This window comes from Nannospalax galili, unplaced genomic scaffold, assembly GCF_000622305.1.
Source record: "Nannospalax galili isolate Female #2095 unplaced genomic scaffold, S.galili_v1.0 scaffold713, whole genome shotgun sequence".
NCBI classification, from domain to species: domain Eukaryota; kingdom Metazoa; phylum Chordata; class Mammalia; order Rodentia; family Spalacidae; genus Nannospalax; species Nannospalax galili.
In genome coordinates, this window is record NW_008333780.1 from 1726156 (window position 1) to 1747081 (window position 20926).

The 20926-nt window shown below is 41.5% G+C and overlaps 1 protein-coding gene and 1 pseudogene across 6 annotated transcripts in view; both read right to left on the reverse strand.

The window, feature by feature from the left end:
• The window catches only part of Osbpl9 (oxysterol binding protein like 9), a 176597-nt gene that overhangs the window by 105876 nt on the left and 49795 nt on the right, over nt 1-20926 (reverse strand). For 5 of the 6 annotated variants that reach the window (XM_008828452.2, XM_008828451.2, XM_008828448.2 and 2 more), the window contains exon 3: nt 9101-9179. The exons of the other annotated variant lie outside the window; for it this stretch is intronic. In XM_008828452.2, the coding sequence (XP_008826674.1) occupies nt 9101-9179 (79 nt within the window). The remainder of the gene's footprint in view (nt 1-9100; nt 9180-20926) is intronic. 6 annotated transcript variants of the gene reach the window in all.
• On the reverse strand, nt 14394-15987 carry LOC108490607 (annotated as a pseudogene).

The following is a 20926-nucleotide window of genomic DNA, read 5'->3' on the forward strand; positions in this document are numbered from 1 at the left end:
AAGCACACAAGCATGCATATGGTACACTTATATACATGTAGGCAAAACACAAATAAAAAGAAAGAAAATGTGGACTGGGGATACAGCTCAGCTGGGAGCGTGCTGGCCTGACAGGCATAGGGCTGAATCCGTAGCATTACATAATCTGGGTATGATGGGACACATTCTAATCCCAGCACTCAGGTGAAAGGAGGATCAGAAGTTCAAGGGAATCCTTAGCTAGCAAATTCCAGGCCAGCCTGAAATACCTGAGAACTTGCCTGTTTTTTTTTTTTGTTTTTTTTTTTTTAAAAAGAAGGCAATGATAAAATACAACTTTAAGCCAGGTATTGTGATACGCACCTTTAATCCCAAGGCTAGGGAGGCAGAGACAGACAGATCTCTGTGAGTTCCGGGCCAGCCAGGGCTACATAGTGAGACTCTGTCTCAAAACACCCCCCCAAAAAAGAAACATAACAAACCCCACCACAAACCAAAAACAAAAGCACACATTTTAATTCATATGATGGATTGATGTTACATGTGAAGCATATTAATAAAAGTGCCATGGTGATAAAAATAAAAGCATGTATGCTGCCTACATCAGAGTCAATCAAAAAGTTAAAAAGACAAAGAAACCTGGCATAACTAAGCACTTGAGAGTTGACTGATCAGATGGTAATCTAAAATTTAAAAACAAGGATCAGAACAGCCCAGGCATTATCAGGATTGCCAAAGTTTTAACTCATTTAAATCAGAGTCTGGACCCATCCAAGTCGTCACCCCTGGAACAAGGATTGAAACTGAGTTTCTTAATCTATGAACTTTGCTCTGCCCACCCTAAGAAACTAACCTAGTTTCTAGTACTACAGTAAGCGCGCACACACACACACACACACACACACACACACACACACACACACACACACAGGATAAAAAGAATGAGCAGATTAAATAGAGTGAACACCAACATTGTCTACAAGTGTCTAAGGGATCCCTGGGGCAGAGGCCTTCAATCCTCTGACTTCAGCCACAGAAATTGTTCTTTGTTGTCTCAAATCTGAGCTGGGCTCATCGTCCCCTTCTGATTTCTTTCTGTGGAATACTACTGCGCTTCACCTACATAAACTTCAAAACCTGGGGACTTGGTTACTCACGTTGCATAAAACCTACACTATCTTGTATATGGGCTCCTCAAAAAAATGGGATTATTTTTCCAGTGCTAGAGTACTTTTACACATGCTAGGAAAGTGTTCTACCACTGAGCTACAACCCCAACCCAATTGTTCATATGTGGGGAACAAAGGGACATTTTGTACCATCACATCATTTAAAGGCTACCAGAAAATAATTTATTTTTTTCTTTGTTTTTTAAAGATTTTAATTTTACTTTGTGTGTATGAATGCTTTACCTCTGGAAAAGAAGTACTCTTAACTGCTGAGCTGTCTCTCCAGCCCCAATAATTTAGTTTTTGTAGCACATTATCATCTCCATTTGAAAATCCCTCTCATGCAATTATCAAAGCAGATTTTGCATTCTATTCCATTGTCAATTCATAGAAAAGAGAAAGTGCCAGCACAGGAATAATGTCAAACCCTGAGTTTATAAATACAGTTGAGAAATCATTAGGCTGAAAACAGAAAGCTTAGCATCAAGCACTCTAGAATTTGACCTCTTAGACTTGGGGTTATCACCTAAATGTTCACTTTTGTAGGTGAGCAATAAAAATCTATGAATTAGAGCCAGGTGTGGTGGCGCATCCCAGCACTTGGGAGGCAGAGGCAGGAGGATCCCTGTGAGTTCAGGCCAACTGGGGCTAAAAAAGAGACCCTGACTCAAAAAGACCAAAAAAAAAAAATCTATGAATAAATCTTGTGAGTAAATATTGGTTCTAATTGGCAGGGAGTTACTAAGGGCTCCACAACACATTTAAGAACACACACTGCTATGCTATACTGTGCAAGTCTTAGTCCAAAACACATTCTACTTCAATGTATATTTTCAGGTATATATTATATACCAAAGTAGGAAAATATCTTTCATTATACATCTTTACTTAATCTTCACACTAATTCCTACCAAAGAATATACCCAACTGAAAAGATTACTTAATGATATACATCATTAATTCTCCAAACACTAGGGTTAACTTCCTTTATAAAAGGATGTAAGAACAACAACAAAACAAAAAGAAAAAAAAAGAATTGAGAAAGCAACCAAATAAAAAATAAACACATTGAAGGGCCAGAGACATTGATTGCCCAGAGGTTAAAAGAGCACACACAGCTCTTGGAAAGGCCCCAAGGTCAGTACCTAGCACCCACATCAGACAGCTCACAACTACCTATAAACTCCAGCTGCAGAAGATCCCATGCTCTAGCCTCCACAGGCACCTGCACTCATATGCACATACCCCCCCACACACACACACATACACATAACTAAAACTAAAATAAATCTAAAAAAAAAAAAAAATCCGGGCATGGTGGCACACGCCTTTAATTCCAGCACTTGGAAGGCAGAGGCACGTGGATCTTTGTGAGTTCGAGGCCAGCCTGGTCTACATAGTGAGTTCCAGGACAGCTGTGGCTACAAGGAGACCCTGTCCCAAAAAGACAAAAAAAAAAAAAAAAAGAATTTGGGGCTGGAGAGATGGCTCAGTGGTTAAGAACACTGGCTGTTCTGGCAGAAGACCCGGGTTCAAATCCCAGCATTCATATGGCAGCTAACAACTGTCTGTAATCCAGTTCCAGGGGATCCAATGGACTCTTCTGTCCTCTGTGGGCACTGCATAACACAGGTGTACTTACATCCATGCAGGCAATACACTCATACACATAAAAAATAAAAATAATAAATTTTTTTAAAAAAAGAAATTAAAAAAATAACACATTGAAATATATTTTTCAGGAGCATACTGACTTGACACGTTAAGTGCTCGGGCTGGAGACATAGCTCAGCAGTTAAGAGTGTGCACTGCTCTTGCAGAGGGCCTGAGTTCGATTTCCAGCACCCATGTCAGGCAGTTTACAATTATCTCCAGTTCCAAGGGCTCTGAAGCCATCTTCTGGCCACCACAGGCAACTGCACTCCCATGCACATACCTACACACAGACATACATGGGGCTGGGCATGGTAGCACACACCTTTGATACCAGTACTGGGAGGCAGAGGCAGGAGGATCTCTGTCCGTTCAAGGCCAGCCTGGTCTACATAGTGAGTTCCAGGACAGCTGGGGCTACAGGGAGACCCTGTCTCAAAAAGACAAAAAAAAAAAAAAAAAAAAAAAAGACAAATAATAATGGAGGACATGAAGTTGGGGAGCAAGCAAGGGGGTCTGAATATGATCAAAATACACTGTATGAAATTCTTGAGTCAATAAAAATATTTTTTTTAAAAACTGGGCACAGCAGTATGTGCCTGTAACCCCAGCACTTGGGAAGCAGAGACAGAAGATCCCTGGGGCTTGCAGGCCAGCCAATCTAGTTAATTGGTAAGCACCAAGCTCAGTGAGAGATTGTCTAAATTTAAAACATAAGGTGGAGGATTGGGCGTGGTGGCACACACCTTTGATCCCAGCACTTGGGTGGCAGAGGCAGGGGGATCCCTGTGAGTTCCAGGCCAGCCTGATCTATATAGTGAGTTCCAGGACAGCTGGGGCTACAGGGAGACCCTGTCTCAAAAATACCAAAAAATAAATAAATAAGGTGGAGAAAGACAGAGTAAACCACCTGAAGTAGATCTCTGGCACACACACACACACACACACACACACACACACACACACACAAACACACACACACACACACGCGCGACTAACAGTTTCCATCCTAACTTCTCAACTTCTCTGGTCATTCTCTGGAGCCTGTTGGTGTAATAGCCTAGTGTGAGTCAAGGTTTGACCCTTAGCTTTCTCCTCACTGTAATCTCCTAGCAAACAACAGTCACTACTGCCTTGGCTGTAACCAAAGACTAAAAATCCAGCCTTTAATCCAGAGGGCAGATCTCTGAGTTCCAGGTCAACCTGGCCTGCACAGTGAGTCCCAGGGCAGCCAGGGCTATACAGACCCTGAAATTAAAAAAAAAAAAAAAAAAACCCAAAGGTTTTATTTAACTAGTCCATAAAGGTATATTGTTTGACAAACATAATAAATTGTTTTTAAATCTGGAAATTTTACATACATATTTTCCAACAGGGGAAGGGGAATTAAATCTGACTTCTTTTGAAAAAAGTAGAGAATGTGCCAACTCTGGGCAAGCCTTAACAAAAACCTGGAACTATCTGTAACTATTATGGCAGCTGCCCCTTTGAACAGGGCAGCAGCTCTCTACACTTCTAGTCTTTTGTTATTATTGTTAAATTTTGTTTAGTGTGTGTGTGTGTGTGTGTGTGTGTGTGTGTGTGTGTGTGTATGGTGTGGGAGAGGTGTACACAGGCATGTTCCTTGGCACATGTGTGGAGATCAGAGGACAACTTATGGGAGTCAGTTCTTTCCTCCCACCATGTGGTAACTAAGAAATCAAACTCAGGTCATCAGGAGCACCAGCATCAAGGTGCTAGTCTTTGTTCAACTTTAGCTTCCACTCATTTGCTTATCTGCCTAGCCTTGGTCATTCAAACTTTCAACTTCTAGTTCTACTTATTTGCATTCAAACTCAGACTCAGTTCCCATCATCTGTGTGTCCCCAAACTAAGTTCCTCAACATATCTTTCTACATTCTCTAATTCGATGTCGACAACAGCTAATAGTACGCCAAGAACACCGTTACTCCCTCATTTTCCAAACAGTAATCAGTTCCCACCAACTTACTTACTAAAAATATTGAATCTATCCGAGGGTGGTAAGGCGCACACCCAGGAGTCAGAGGCTAGGGGATTTCTGCAAGATTGAGGCCAGCCTGGTCTACATAGTTAAGTTCCAGGTAAGCTGGGGAAACAGGAAGACCCTGTCTCAAAACCAAAACCAATAACAATAAAAAAACTGGTAATAATGATAATGAAATAAAATAAATAAAAATACTGAATCTATTCCCCATTGTTCTCCCCATTACTGCTGTTTTAATCCATTCAGAACCCCATCAACAGCCACAGTCCCTTCACCACAAACAAAACTGTCCACCTTCCTAGTCACATCGTCTCTTGCCTTAGGTCCCATCTTCTCTTGCTTTCTCCACAACACTGCCCAACAATTCTCCTTTTTTTCCTCCTGTACTATCAGTTCTCTCTCTAATGAATCACTATCATTAGCACAGAAACTTGCTATTAGTGTTTCTTTTGTCCTTAAAATAATTTAAATCCCCCCACACTCCTGGCTGCCAATCCTTTCTTCAGCTACTGCTACAAGAATCTCAGCAGAATCTGAAAGCACTATCTATACGCCTAGCTGAAAACTGTTCTCAAAGGTTCTGAAGAACTCCTTGTGATTAAAACCATCATGAATTTTCTTCTTGGTGCTCACCCTCCTTGGTCTGAGCCCTCTCTCCTCCTAGATGCACTCTCTCTAAGCTCCAGGTACCACAGTCACTTGGTTTTCTTCTCCTTTCTGGTCACCAGTCTCCTGCTGATTCTGCCTCAACTTAAGCCTCTAAGTCAGTGTTTGGGCTTCTTTTCTTTCTACTCTTAGTCTCAAATTCTCACAGCCATAAATCCCATCTCTGTGCCAATGAGTCCCCAGATTTAGTCCACATTCCCCTTCCTCGCAGAGTCTGGTTCTTCCTGCAACTATCTACCTTAGTTAATACAGCTCCATTCTTGTTACCCAAACCAAAGCTCTCTGTCAACCTAAATGTCTGCTATATACTAAAAATAACTTTCAAAATTAACATAACATCATTCAACAGAATATTACTTGTTAATTACATAATTATTAATCAATTATATAAGTTAATTACAAAAGGAACTAAAGGCAGCTGTAGAGATGGATCAGCGGTTTAGAGCACTGGCTGTTCTTGTAGAAGAGCCAAGTTCAAATCCCAGCACCCACGAGGCAGCTAACAACCATAACTCCAGTTCCAAGGGATCTGATACCCTCTTCTGTCTTCTGTGTACACTGCATGACATGGGTGCACTTACATACACGCAGGCAATACACTCATAGACATAAAATAAAAATAATAAAAATAAAAGGTTCATGAGTAGACCTTAAAAACACTGTTCAGAGCTAAAATAAAGCTAGACAAAAGAGATCACACAGTGTAGAATCCCATTTGTATGAAATTTCTCAATGAACAATCTCATCTGCAGTGGCAGGAAGCAGAAAGAAGATCAGTGACTGCCTGGCTCTAGGAACTGGGAGTGGGGGCAACCAGAAGGGAAGGGATCTTTTAGAGTGATAGAAATGTTCCATATCTTGATTGTGCTAGCAGTTCTATGTAAATAAATTGGTCTAAAACTCACTGAACTGTAGGAGACATATATATTTGTCTTTTTTGAGACAGGGTCTCCCTGTAGCCCCAGCTGTCCTGGAACTCGCTATGTAGACCAGGCTGGCCTCAAACTCACAGAGATCCGCCTGCCTCTGCCTCCCAAGTGCTGGGACTAAAGGAGTGCACCACCACACCTGGCTCAAGACATATATTTTTAAATGTTTTTTATCTCTAGGTCTTTTTTTAAATTACCTTATTAGCATAGTACTAGTATTTATGTGTATATATGTGTGTGTATTATGATGAAAGGGGCCACATGTGTGCCACAGCATGTGTGTAGAGGCCAGAGGATAACTTTATGGAGTGGGTTCTCTCCCCCCACCAAGAATCAGATTCATCTGCCCTTTCACAGCAAGAGCTTTAACCTGCTGAGCCATCTTGCCGACCCGATACATATACTTTATTTCATGTTAATGATACCCTACCAATGTTGATTAAGCACACACACAATATGACTACTTCTTGCTACCTCTCTACCTCCACTGCTACAACGTGGGAGCCATCACTATCTCTCTTCAGGTTTACAATCACCTCCTAAACAGCTTTTCTGTCTTTGCCCTTCTGCACTTTATTCTCAATACAGTGCCCATAGCAATCCTGTTAAAATATGAATCTCATCATGTCACTCCCTTGCTCAAACCCCTAATGGTCTTTCAGCACAATAAAAGCCAGTGTTCTTTCCCTTTGGAGCAGGAGTTTTTTAAGATAGGGTCTCACTCTGTAGCCCAGGTAGGGTTAAAACTCACTATTGTAGGCCCTGGGTTCTATCCCCAAACAGGAAAGACAAACACTGTAGCATATTCAAACATGCCATGTTAAAGTACCCCAACCTAGACTTGCTTTCAAGTCTCATCAATTTAAGACCAAAAAAGAACACAGAAAAAAAGTAAGATCTATCAAACACTGAGAATGTTTCCCATCAAATTCAGATTTTCTTCTGAGCAAGGATCCATAAGTGTGAAATAATTTTCATAATTGCCAAAATAAATAAATAAAGTCTTCTGCATTCTCTGTATAAGCTACAGCTTAGTGCTTAATGCTCCCACAAACACTATTGTAGAAAATCACCAAATAGTCTCAAAACTTAGAATTTATTTTAAAACTACACATAATCCTTATTTATCTTTATCCTTTGAATAACTTTAGGTCTTGTCTTATCAACAAGCCCTATAAATATGGAAATTTACTAAAGGGGTGATCAGTTTAACATAAGGTAAAGGTGCCATTGCTCCAGAGATCCAAGTCTCCTTTAAACGAGCAAACAACAAAGTCCAAGGCCCACAGGGGCCAACTTAGTAACTGTAGACAAGAGAATTCTGTACTGCAGCTTTACCTGCAGCTGACAGCTCTTACTTGAGTGGCACTAAAGTATTCAACTTCACTCAAGTAAAGAGTTCCAATTACCTGCTCTGCTTTATAAGCCGCACTGCACATCAACCCTAAAAAGAGGAATATTTTTATAATATGATTTAAAATGTTTTATGAAGTTGAATGCAGTGGAAATTTTCAGGAAGGCACCATTGTTTAAAGCAGTTCTGAACAAATAATCTTATCAAACACAGTTAATATTTCAGGGGCAAGCAGAACGAAACACTAGAAATACACTGTTGCGCAAATGGCTTGTTTTTGTTATACATAAAATGCATCTTTCATTGCTCTGTGTCAATTTCTTAAACAAGACAATGAAAAATCAACTGCAATATGCTGTTCTAGCATAGGATAATAGTTGCCTAAACACCTCCATGTAGCCCATCTGGCCACCATTAGACCTCATAACCAAAACATTTTTAAGCTGTACATTTATTATTTATTTATCTTAATATGCCTAGCAACTGTAACAGTGATAATCACTTACAGGTTCCAAGAAAGTGCTAACATCTCTAAATATTCTAAGTTTCTTGGACTGCTTTAAACCTAAAACAGAGGTTAGTCTAGATAGGCAAAATAACAGAAACATTAATACCAAAACTAATAGGCACTTTCTAGCACATGAGACGGTCATTAGAACCAGACCATTAAAATCAACTTTTATTTGCTGGCTTAGAGTTTTCAAAGCAAGATGAAATGGGAATGATCACACAGTACCTTACCCTTTCTACTGGTGAACCATAGCATGCAATGCCGAAACATAGCAGTGGCAGATGGCATTGGAGTTAACTACAAAAAGGGTAAGAGCAGAGGAATGGTGGCTGGTAACGAGACACAAATGCAGATGGAATGAATGAATGCAAATGTGTAGCTCTTGAAGCAGAGCAAAACCTTTGAGTCAAAGGTTGCCATTAGCTTCAACTGAATTTACATTTTGAGTTTTACACGGGCAAATACTGCAGCCTTGCAACCAGTCCTCAGACTCTTCATGCAGCAGAACCACACTCCTCGATAAAGAAGATCAGCGACCTTCTGGAAACAGCAGCCAGCAGCAGCAGCCCATCACTCGCTCTTCACTGATTTCTATCCTTTCAATTTTTAATCTCCTACTGCAGCCAGGTCCACAGTCGTTTCAAATTAATGTGCATCCACTGCAGATACAAATTCCTGCCTAACCTGCACTACCACTTCATCCAGAAGGTTCCTGTGCACTCGTTCATGCAGGATCAGTTGCAAAACCATTCAAGTCATTCAGCAAACAACCCCAAAGAGAAGGAAAGAAGCAGTTGGGACTATGAAGAGAAAGAATCTCTTCATTCAGCTCACCCTGGAAATGGAAGGTTTTCTGATCAACAGTTATTGTGAAGGTGCTGTCGTCTTCATCGTCTATACCAATCACAGCTCCCTGTGAGACAAAGAGCAAGATCCCAATAAGGCAAACAATGACATCAGCAATATTCACCACAGCCCTGGAACACTCAATGCGCTGAGGGGACTGGCCGCAGCAGACAGAGCAGAGCAATCTGAGCGCCTTGCTGTGCTTAAGGAGGAACTAAAGGAGAAGGCTGGCAGGACCCCTCAGTGTCCTGAAGGGGACTTTCTACGCCTTGCAGAGGGGCATGATGTAGTGGAAGGGGGAAGGGACAAACACCGAAGCTGAACCTGGAATCTGCTTATGAGCCAGCCAAGAGCCTTTGTGAGCTTTAAACTGCTCTCTGAAACGGGAGTCAGAATCCTACACTGCCCCAGGTTGTTGTGCGGTTCAGACGGCAGGTGCTGTTCATCAGGCTGCTTCTGAGTGGTGCTTGTTAGTGCAGAAACGCCAGCTGACATTTGCTTCAAAACACTGCTCAATAATCCCCTTTTCCAGATGTTCCCATAAGCACTCGTGTGTGCTCTAAAGTTGCCCTTCCCACAGTCTGTTGATTATTTGCTCATATCTCTACCTCCTCATACTGAACTAAGTAAGCTCCTACAAATCCGGGACAATTTTACTCATTTTGACACATGACACTCAAACACACACAGTATACACTTTCTAAAGAAAAGCACAAACAACTCTCAAAACTAAGAGAGGGCAGGAAGCTGTATTTATTACAGGAAGCTGTAAAGTTTGGAAACTTTAAACATTTTTTTTTATATTCAACTATATACATCCTGTTCAGACAACAGGAATTAATGGAACAAAACAAAAAACTACACAAAACATAAAGTCTACTGGTAAATGTTCTTTTAAATTTTTTCATTTATTATTTTTATGTTTATGAGTGTATTGCCTGCATGTATGAGTGCACCCATGTCGTGCAATGCTGCGGAGGTCAGAAGAGGGCTTCGGATTCCCCTGGAACTGGAGTTAGAGGACGGTTCGTAGCTGCCATGTGGGTGCTGGGAATCAAACCCAGGAACTCTGCAAGAGCAGTCAGTGCTCTTAACCGCTGAGCCATCTCTGTAGGCCAAGTCAATGTTCTTAAGGAATAAATGTTTCGTGTATGCCAGACTCCTGAGACTAGAGAACAGTCTCCACACCCCCTGCAGCACATTATACTCAGCCTTGAAAACGGAGCTTGAAAAGACTTGAGGAGAAAAAGTACCTAGCCACATGAAAAACTGGTATTTAAAGAGACTACTCTTAGCCCAGAAAGATTAGGTAATAGGGTTAAATTAATTCATTAATTTCTTCCCAGAGAAATGGATAACATTACCTCTATCTAAACTCCATCTACCTGAATTATCTCATTTATTGTTCAGTTTCAGATTGGGTAAGAAATTTGTCCCTACTCTCAAATAAAGGAAGTATCTCTAGATTTAATTTAGATCCCACAGAAGCTAATAGCAGAACCAGAACTGGATCACCACTGACATGATGCCTACCTATTCCAGGACAGCAAATACTGACCCCTCATAGTATATTAAGCTCATTCTGGTTAACTTAATTTTGTGGTTAAATGGGTTAACCATTTAAACGCTGACACGACAAACATTTACTGGGTCTAAATAAAAATATAGTAGCATTTAACAACTAAATACAAAAAGATGTGCTAGATGCAGCTCTGGAGTATGTAACAATAGTCCTTGCCTTCAAGGAACTTATATTCCAGTAGAAGAGGTAAGAGTACAGCACAGGACTAAAAGAGGTCTCTATCTCCTGGAGGACGTTGAAAACAGGATCAAAGAAGCTGGGCACTAAGGAAACACAAAGGGCAAGTACACAGAGATTGAAGGTAGTTTAGTGGTTCCCCAGAAGTCAGGGGAAGAGGGACTGAATGCTAATAGGTACAAGTTGTGGGGGAGGATTGTTTTTTTGAGACAAGATGTTGCTGTGTTGCCCAGAAGGCTTCAAACACCCTATCTTAAGTAATTCAGCCTTCCACTTAATCGGGATTACTGCCACATACCACTATACCCAGCTGGTACTGGATTTCTTCATGGAGTGATTAAAAACATTCTAAAATTGAAATACTATTGTGACAGTTGAATAATCCTATGACTACACCAAAAACATTAAGTGCATACTTGCCTTCGCCTCCTGAGTGCTGGGATTATGGGCATGCCCCATCACACCCGGGTTTTATGCAATGCTTTTTGCTTAGTATTTGTAAGGCCCTCCTAATGTTATTCCCCAGCACCAAAACGAGAGAAAGCAAGGATAATAGTTCCAAATGAGCAAATCCAGGGCTTTGAGCATGCTAGGCAAGTACTCTGTTAACTGAGCTACATCCCCACCCCCAATATGTGAATTATAACCCAACAAAGCTGTAGTATTTCAACATACTTCCAAATGCCTGTCCAGTCATTCTTTCTTTTGGGTTTCTTAACATCAATTCATTTATCATCGAATTAACTCAGAAATCATTAGGATCTACACAAATTCTTCCTCATTCTATAAGATTTGCTCATTTGGAACTATTATCTTTGCTTTCTCTCATTTTGGTGCTGGGAATAACATTAGGCCTTACAAATACTAAGCAAACACTCTACCACTGAGCTATCTTAAATCCACCAACTTCTCTATCTTCAAGGCTACTGCTCTAATGGAAACTTTGACCAATTTCTTGCTCATTAACACAGTCTTCAGTCTGGACACCTTCTAAACCAGTCTTTGTTACTGCCAGGGTATTTCTAAAGCACAACATTTAGGAGACAACATTACTTCTTAATGCCATTCAAGACTATTCAAATTTAGCTCAAACAACCCCAACCCCCTTCCTCTCCACTCTACAGAATTCACAGAGATCCACCTGCCTCTGCCTCCCAAATGCTGGGATTAAAGGTGTGCGCCACTAGGCCCGGTTATATGTACTCAGTCTTAACATTTCTACTACACAGTAAAAAAACAGCAAGCAATATCACTTTTTCCTATAATTCTACTAGCTCAGTTCCCCATCATTTGCAGAACAAAACCCCACACATCTCCCTCTGGCTCCCATCTCCCCTCGCTCTGCTTACAGGGATGAGCTTTGTGAAAACTCTGCAGGCCTTAACCTTTCGTCCATTCCTGCATTCCTGCCTCCTTCTGCTTGCTGTGTCCCATGACCATTTAGTACTCTCCAGTTTGCCAGACAGCACTCCACCAACGCTAATAGCTGCTGCTGCCCATTTCTTTCTTGAGCCCGTCTCCTTAATGGCTTTTGTGTTTAAGCTGTACTTCCCCAAAGAACCTTCGCTAACCTAATTTAGGAGAAAGCTTTCCCTTCTGGTTCCTTGTGTGTCCTCTCTGTTAGGGAAAGAGGAATTTACTGCTTGTTTGAATTTACTGCTTGTCTGAATTTACTGCTTGAATTTACTTGTTTGAATTTACTGCTGTAACCAATTAACTCAACTGGAGACACAGGCATCCGGAGATAGTTCCCCAAAGAACCTTCGCTAACCTAATTTAGGAGAAAGCTTTCCCTTCTGGTTCCTTGTGTGTCCTCTCTGTTAGGGAAAGAGGAATTTACTGCTTGTTTGAATTTACTGCTTGTCTGAATTTACTGCTTGAATTTACTTGTTTGAATTTACTGCTGTAACCAATTAACTCAACTGGAGACACAGGCATCCGGAGATAGGGAAAAGTGCTGCAGCCCCTGGAGCCTGACCTGTCTGATCTGTGTTGTGTCACGTAGGCATGTCTGCTTACACAAGATAACAGGGAAGGGCCGTGCCAGGCACATACCACCCATCCCTCCCGGATCGAGACACCTGAAGGGAGTTGTAACATTTTTCTTGTTTTGAAGTTATCGGTTTGTGAAACGCTTGCTTTGAAACTATTGGCTGTATAAACGCAGGCTTTTGTGTAACAGTTGTGGGAGCCTATATAATCTTTACCTAAAATTGCCTCAGGGTCGATCGCTCTAACCAGACCTGCGTGTCTTGGAAGGACGGTCGGCCCCAGCTAGCTGGTTTAATAAAACTCTGCTTGATTTTTGCATCTCCATACTCGTGCATTTGTTCTCCTGAAGAGACCCACTGAGTCATGGACCCTAACACTCTCCTCTACCATAAGGCTTCACGAACACTTTAGAACTTAGCTAACAGTCTCCCATTCCGGTTAGATCTTGTCAGTAGCCTGCGTATCCTTCAACATAGGTATGTACAATTCACCTGACACTGGCCTCCCTGTATTTTGATTGGATCAAAAATAAACTTTATTTCCCATGGCAATACCCTGGATCCTCACTGTTTGATACTGTAGCCTTGATTATAATGAAAATTAAGCAAAATTTAAATTAATTGGAGCTGAAGGTGCAGTTCTGTGGCAAAGCAGTGCTCAGCATTCATAAGGCCTTGGGTTCAGTCTCCAACACCAGAAAAGAAAAATGTCCTAGGTCACACAGGCCATATTCCATAGACACAAATACAGAACACTTTAATCACTGTAGAAATCATAAGCATTGCAGCATGGCAAGGTAGAGGGCAGTGCTGCCTTTCCAAAAGAAAATCAGTGAAAAGCTAAGACTGCCAATTATTGAACATTTTCAACAGAGGCATTAAGCTAAATATTTTACACATAGTCTCTTGGAAAGCATTATTTTTTAAATTTTACTCAGATGTATTTACTAGAGATTTTTTTTTAAAAAACATAAATTACCTAAGCCGGGCGTGGTGGTGCACACCTTTAATCCCAGCACTCAGGAGGCAGAGGCAGGCGGATCTCTGTGAGTTCAAGGCCAGCCTGGTCTACATAGTGAGTTCCAGGACAGCTGGGGTTACAGGGAGACCCTGCTTCAAAAAGACAAAACAAAAACAAAAACAAAAACAAAAACAAAAAAAACATAAATTACCCAATTTTGATTTACAGTAGCATAAAACTTAAATGTTTAAACAGGGAACTGCAAATTCAAAATACATTCATAAGAAAACAATTGTTATTTTCCTTTTAAGACGGGTTCTCGTGTGGCCCAACTTGCCTTCAAACTTCATCCTCCTGACTTTACTTCCCAAGTGCTGGGATTGCAGGCACACACAACCATGCCCAGTTTAGGAAAGTCAAATCATCACAATTTTTCAAACATTTAAGGAAGAAGGTAGACGACACGTTCGTCTAAACAGGTAATTTCGTATCACTGCAGCTAAGACACCTTGTTCAGTGGGTAAAAAGGACCTTCTTTATGTGTTTAACAGTATAATAAAAATACTGTAATTATGATTTTACAATATTGTAATTTGAATAGTACCAGTGTTCTCTCCTTTTGTCATATGGGAAAAGAAAATTCCTTTCTACCAGGAGAATGTTGGTGGCAATCACAGTGCAGAAGAGAAGAAGCTGTTTCTTCACACAATAGTTACCCTATATGCCTACTTTTGCTGCTACCATTGGCTCACCTGTGTTCAAATCCACATCAACAAGCTGACCTGATCCTGAATGTTTGGCTTGAACTTAATGTTTCCTGAAGGTCAAAACCAGAGTTCTATGCATGAACCTTTGGAATAATGAGCAAGGCATCTGCAAAATACCTGGACCCCCAAGTTGAGCCCTGCCCTTCACACTGGGCTTGTATCTAATATGGCCACAGCACCCGGGATGGCACAATCATCATTTTTGACAGCTCTCAAGCCATCCCTCATTGCATCCTTGGTTTGAGTCAGTATGTGTTTACTTCGTCCTTTGACCAGCAATGTAACAGGACAGGGACTGTCAGATTTCTCAATGAAGGTGAACTTCTCTTCTCCCTGTGTATACTCATACACAAGCTCTGCATGTCCCAGACAGGATTCAGGCCATCAAAGGAATTCAGCGCTACCCCACCACAAGCAGGAGTCAGCCTCTCCATATCTCTCTTCACTCTGTGCAGAGCTACTACGCCTTCTTTTGCAAGGGCATCTAAGGAAAAGGGGTCAATTCCCTTTGGATTAATAACAACAAATCCTTCATGTGAATCACCACAGACTTTCTTCTTCAGCTCCATTATTTTTTTAACCGTCTTCAATGACTTTTCATTCCACTTTTACAGTTTTTCTTTCTCTTCTGCACTCTTGTAAAAAAACACAAACCAGAGTCTACTTGTTTTCTCATATTCTAAGGACACGTTGCATGTGAGGATGTATGTGTTTTCTACTCTTTTCTTCATATCAGGATGCTGAGCTCCATGACCTAAAACTAGCCCTCTGATTAAGCTTGTATCAGTTTCAGACTTATGCTTCATCTCCACAATTTCAGCCATGAATGAGTCAGTGGGCTCATCTTTTTTCTTAATGGCCAAAATGGAGTCCACTACAGGCGCTATTAAGACATCTGCAAGCTCAGCAAGAACTTTAGTTCATAGAGATGCTCTGGCCACATCGATAAATGTCTCTCTATCCATTTCTCCAAATTTGTTCCAAAAACTGGAGGGCCTTTTCCTTCACAGCTTCAAAGCCTTGTTATTCTGGGATGAAGACCCTCAGAGATGCAGAGGTCCACCAGTTGCAGCAGCCCCCCAATGATAAGGATGCTGGAAGTACCATCATCAGTTATGTCATCCTGGGCTGTGGCCACTTTTGCTCTTAAAAAGGCTATTGGCTGTTGAATTTGCATTTCGTTAGCTTGATGTCTCCAGCACCAGAAACAAGCATCCTCCCAGTGCCCTAAGGCCCCAAGCTGGTCCTCAGCATGTCCTGCAGTCCCACGCCATGCTCATGTTCACCGCCAGCACCACCTGTGCCTGGGCCACCTTGGCCTTGCGGTTCAGGGTCTCCACTGCCAGGGAGAGCCAGCTCAGGGAGAGACCGAGAACAATGGGCGACTTGCTCAGCATGGCCTGGGATGGAAAACATTATTTTGAAATGTAACACAATGTCAATGAACAGCAGCTCCCCCGTTACTCTTCCTAATCATCCTCCATGTCAAAGGCAAATGCTCTTCTCAAAAGCTTGTTTGCAGGTTCTAGCAGCTGCTCCCTGACCACAGAACAGTTCTCCTCTAGCAGGAAGGCCAAGGAGGGTACCACTTCAGAAGGGATGCACAGGGGGTTCCGAGGAAGGAAGGGCCAGAGCAGCCAAATCAAGCAGGAGGATCACTGGAGTGACGGATGTGGTAATCAGAATGCCCTTACATACAATAAAAGGTAAATGCTAGTCTTTTAATTTCAAATTACTTCCGCCTGTCTTGAACTTTATACAAATGAACTCTCATCTTCTTTTGTATCTGTTTTCATACAAAATGTATGTGAAATCCACACATGTTGTGGGTAGTTGTTTCCAGGCAGGTAGCAGAGTTCATTGAGGATTTTTTATTTGCTTGTTTTCCTAGCTCTATATTGTATGCTTCTGGACAGCCATGGACAATTTGCTTACCAGTTCCTCCACATAAGCATCCTGCTGCAGCTTTACACTAGAGTAATGCTGCTGTGGCTACTGTTTCTTGTGCATACACCTCTATTCTTAGATACAAATCTAGGAGTAAACTTATTGGGTCACAGGATTATACGTATGGTGGTCAGTAGACTCTGTCAAGGCTTCCAAAAGCTGTTGTGCGAGTTAGCGATCATCAGCTGTATACTAGTTTAAACTGCTTTACATCTCCACTAGCATTTTGTTGTTGTTGTTTTGGTCTTTTTGAGACAGGGTCTTCCTTTCTTGCCCACTGAAAACACTGAACTATCTTTTTCTAATCATTTGTAGGAGTTCTTGCTATATCCTAGATATTGGTTCTTACTTGGTCTACACAGTGAGTGCCAGTCCAGCTGGGGCTACAGGGAGACCCTGTCTCAAAAAGACCAAAAAAATAAATAAATAAAAAAGTTTTGATTTCCATGTCCTTTCAAGAAGTGTTTCTTGGTTGGGCGTGGTGTTGCACACCTTTAATTCCAGCCCTTGGGAGACAGAAACAGGTGATCTCTGTGTGAGCCCAGCCTGGTCTACATAGTAAGTTCCAGACCAGCCAGAGCTACACAGAGAGATTTTGTCTACAAATTTTTTTTAAATAAAAAGTCATTCTCAGTACAAAGGCTAAGATAATACTCTCCTACATTATTTTCTAGATATCTTCTTACATTTCAGTATGGGGGAAATAAGTCCTCCCACTTTTTTTCCTTGGCCTTTCTACATTCTAAATTATCACCACAGTCATAGTCCTCCACAAAGGAGCAGGCGAAAAACAGTCACCTTTCTACTAGGGCCAATTTATTGGCTGAAAAAGAAATAATATGCGAGTGGTACCTCTTGACCTTTTAAAATTTTTAGAGTGAACTAGACAAGTTCTATGCTTGTGTACCCGCACACAGCAGCACACTACCTCGGACCCCCGCTAGGTGACATATTCTTTAACTGCAACAATGCTTATCTTTTCTAGGTAGAGGTCTCACCTATCTTTTGTTAATAAATATCCTTCCACTCATTCCATCCCTTTTCTCAGGTCTCTCCCCTCTAGGAATCGCCATTCTCTCTCTAAAACAGTAACAACCCCTTTCTATTCCACATCCTACTCTAGGAACTTTGATGAGCAGTATTTACCACTTCTCTAATTCCCTTCTAATCAAGATTATTCAGTCACCCAAGCCTCTTGCCTATGGTTCATCTCACCTTTCCATTCTTTGGAGTTCAAAGCCAGCCTGGTCTACATAGTGAGTTCCAAACCAACTGGGGCTAAAGGGAGACCCTGTCGAAAGAAAGAAAGAAAGAAAGAAAGAAAGAAAGAAAGAAAGAAAGAAAGAAAGAAAGAAAGAAAGAAAGAAAGAAAGGAAGAAAGAAAGAAAGAAAAAAAAAAGAAAGAAAGAGAGAGAGAGAGAAAGAAGGAAAGATGAAAATCACAGGACTGGGGGAGGGGGAGGGAGGGAGGGAGGAAGAAAGGAAGGAAGGAAGGAAGGAAGGAAGAAAAGAAAGAAGAAAAAAGAAAGAAAGTAGGCAGGCTCAGACTTAGAGGGGTAAAATCATTTGTTCAATGTCAATTCTAGCAATTACTGATCCAAAGCCCTTTGATGAGCAGTATTTACCACTTCAGCAAACTTACTGAAGACTATTCTGGACATAAAAAGGAGTAAGCTATGCTTGTGCCCTGGAGGAACATGCAAGATGTAAGAAAAAGAAGTCAGAATGTAAAAGAAAGCAGGAAAGCTTGAGGTCCAAGCCACTCTCAAAAAGGTGCTCCATGGAGGGCCTGCTTCAGCATGAGGCTAGCAATTCATTCACTGATCCAACAAGTATTCACTAAATTTTCTAGTCATTGTTTAATAGACTACTAAGCAACTTACTTTCTTTTTCTTTTTTTTAGACAGAGTCTCACTATGTAACCCTGACTACCCTGGAACTCTCTATGTAGAGCAGGCTAGCTCTAAACTCACAGAGATCCACCTGCCTCTGCCCCTCGAGTGCTCGAATTAAAGGTGTGCACCACACAAACAGCTTCTTTTTTTCTTATTTGTAATTTTTATTATTTTTAGGTGTTAACCCTTTGTCAAATACATGCACTGGACACAATGCCCCCGGCCCACGGCTGCTTTTGCTCTTTGGTTGTGGTACTTCTGATGCTATTTAGGTCCTCTTATGCTTTCAATGTTTTATCATTTTTCCCCCTCAAGAGAACGCACTTATCTTGTAAAACACATTCCTAGATACTTTAGAAGTCTACCTATACTGCAAACACAGTTCTTTGTTTTCCCTGATGAATTATGAGTAATACGGAAGAATGCTGCTGGTTTTGCACATTAATCGCGTATACAAAAATTTTGCTCAAGGCTACTTTAATAATTTTTCTGTAGGTGGGTTTGGTTTGGTTGTTTGGTTTGGTTTGGTTTGGAACAGGGTCTCTCTGTAGCCCCAGCTGGCCTGGAGCTCACTACGTAGACCAGGTTGGCTTCAATCTCTTTGAGATCTGCCTCCCTCAGTCTCTGGAGTGCTGGGATTAAAGGCATGCATCACCATGCCTGGCAAGGTTCTTTTTTTTTTTTTTAACACATTTATTTATCGTGTGTGTTGCCTCTCCCTGATAGGGTTCAGATCCAGGCGACCCCAGACCCAGAAACCATAAGGCCCCTAAGAGGAACTGAGTCAACCATCTCCCAGACACCTGCAAGTTAACAAATCAGCTCCAGGAATTTCATGGCCCAATGTATTGTGATCACCAGAGCACGCTCCACAGGCTGACAAACAGGTTTTCGAAAGCCCTTAGCTGCCCTGGTTCCTGGAACCCTGTAATTGTACAAAACATGTTTTACAGTAGATGTTTTCCTCCTCAATAAGTTTCACCAGGTACAGACCCCATGCCCTCCCTGAGCAAGCAGCCCCCAAAACAGCCCCAAACAGCAGAAAAATATTCTCTTTTTTTGCATTCTGTCCCTTTATAAGCTACCCTCCTGCAGCCATTAGGCTGCTGGTTCTTCCTCACATCCAAGTTGAGGACCAGCCCCAACAAACCCATTAAACTCTAGCTTTGCCTGAGTCCTCTCTGTTTCTGTTTAGCGGTGGTCCCGACCCCTGCCACCTTTTTATCTAACACTCCCCTTCCACCTTGTGAGTCATAGGTATTGAACTCAGGTCATAAGAATTGGCAGCATGCACCTTTGCCTACTGAGCCACCTCACCAGCCCTTCTGTAGGTTCTTGTGGATTTTACACATATAATCATGTTATCCATAAATGCTACTAACTTTTATTAACCTCTTCTGATCCTTGCTTCTTTTTTAAAAAAAAAATTATTTTATGTGGATGTTTGCCTGCATGTATTAAATGCTCCACATGCATGCAATTCCAGCAGAGGCCAGAAGAGGACATCAGATCACTTGAACCTGGAGTTATAAACGGTTGTGAGCTGCTATGTGGGCACTGGGAATTGAACCCAGGTCCTCTAGAAGAACAGCCAGTGCTCTTAATCACTGACCATCTCTCTAGCCCCTCTTTATTTCCTATTCTTATATTACCACATATGCCAAGACCTCTAATATCATTTATATAGAAATATTAGTAAATACTAATCTAAGTTTCCCTACCAAGTCTTTTATCTGTGGCTTTTTCTTGTCTTACAACATTATTAGGACCTGCAAAGTATAATGTCATAAGGCAGCAGCAAATGTAGGCCATCTTGCTGTTGATGTTACCAAGAATGCAGGGCTGAGAGGATGGCTCAATTGTTAAAGTACTCACGCTGTGAGCTTTGGTAAAGATGGGGGCTGGAGAGACGGCTCAGCAGTTAAGAGGACTGGCTGCTCTTCCAGAGGACCCAGGTTCGATTCCCAGCACCCACATGGTGGCTAATAACCATCTGTAACTCCAGTTCCAGGGAATCTGATGCCCTCTTCTGACCTCCATGGACATTGCACTTATATTCATGTAGGCAAAGCATTCATATACCTAAAATTAAATAAATAAATAAAATTTTTTAAAAAGACTACAGTTTGGATTTCCAGAAAGCATGAATGTGCTGGCCCCAAATGTAATCTCAACACTTGAAGGCAAAACAAGGGCACCCAAGACAGAAACAGGGAATCCCCAGAGCAAACTAGGTACCTACTATAGCCAAGTAGTGAGCCCTGAGTTCAGCTGAAGGACCCTGCCTCAATGAATATGGTGGAAAGCAATAAGAAAGACTTCAGATGTCAAACTCAGGCCTCCACACACATGCACACACATACCTACACACATGTGAGCATGCATATCACACACATACACAGATGCAAAAAAAAAGAAAAATATATTGTTTCATTAGCAAACTATCTTTATCAGGTTAATAATGTTCACTTTGGGGGCTGGAGAGATGGCTCAG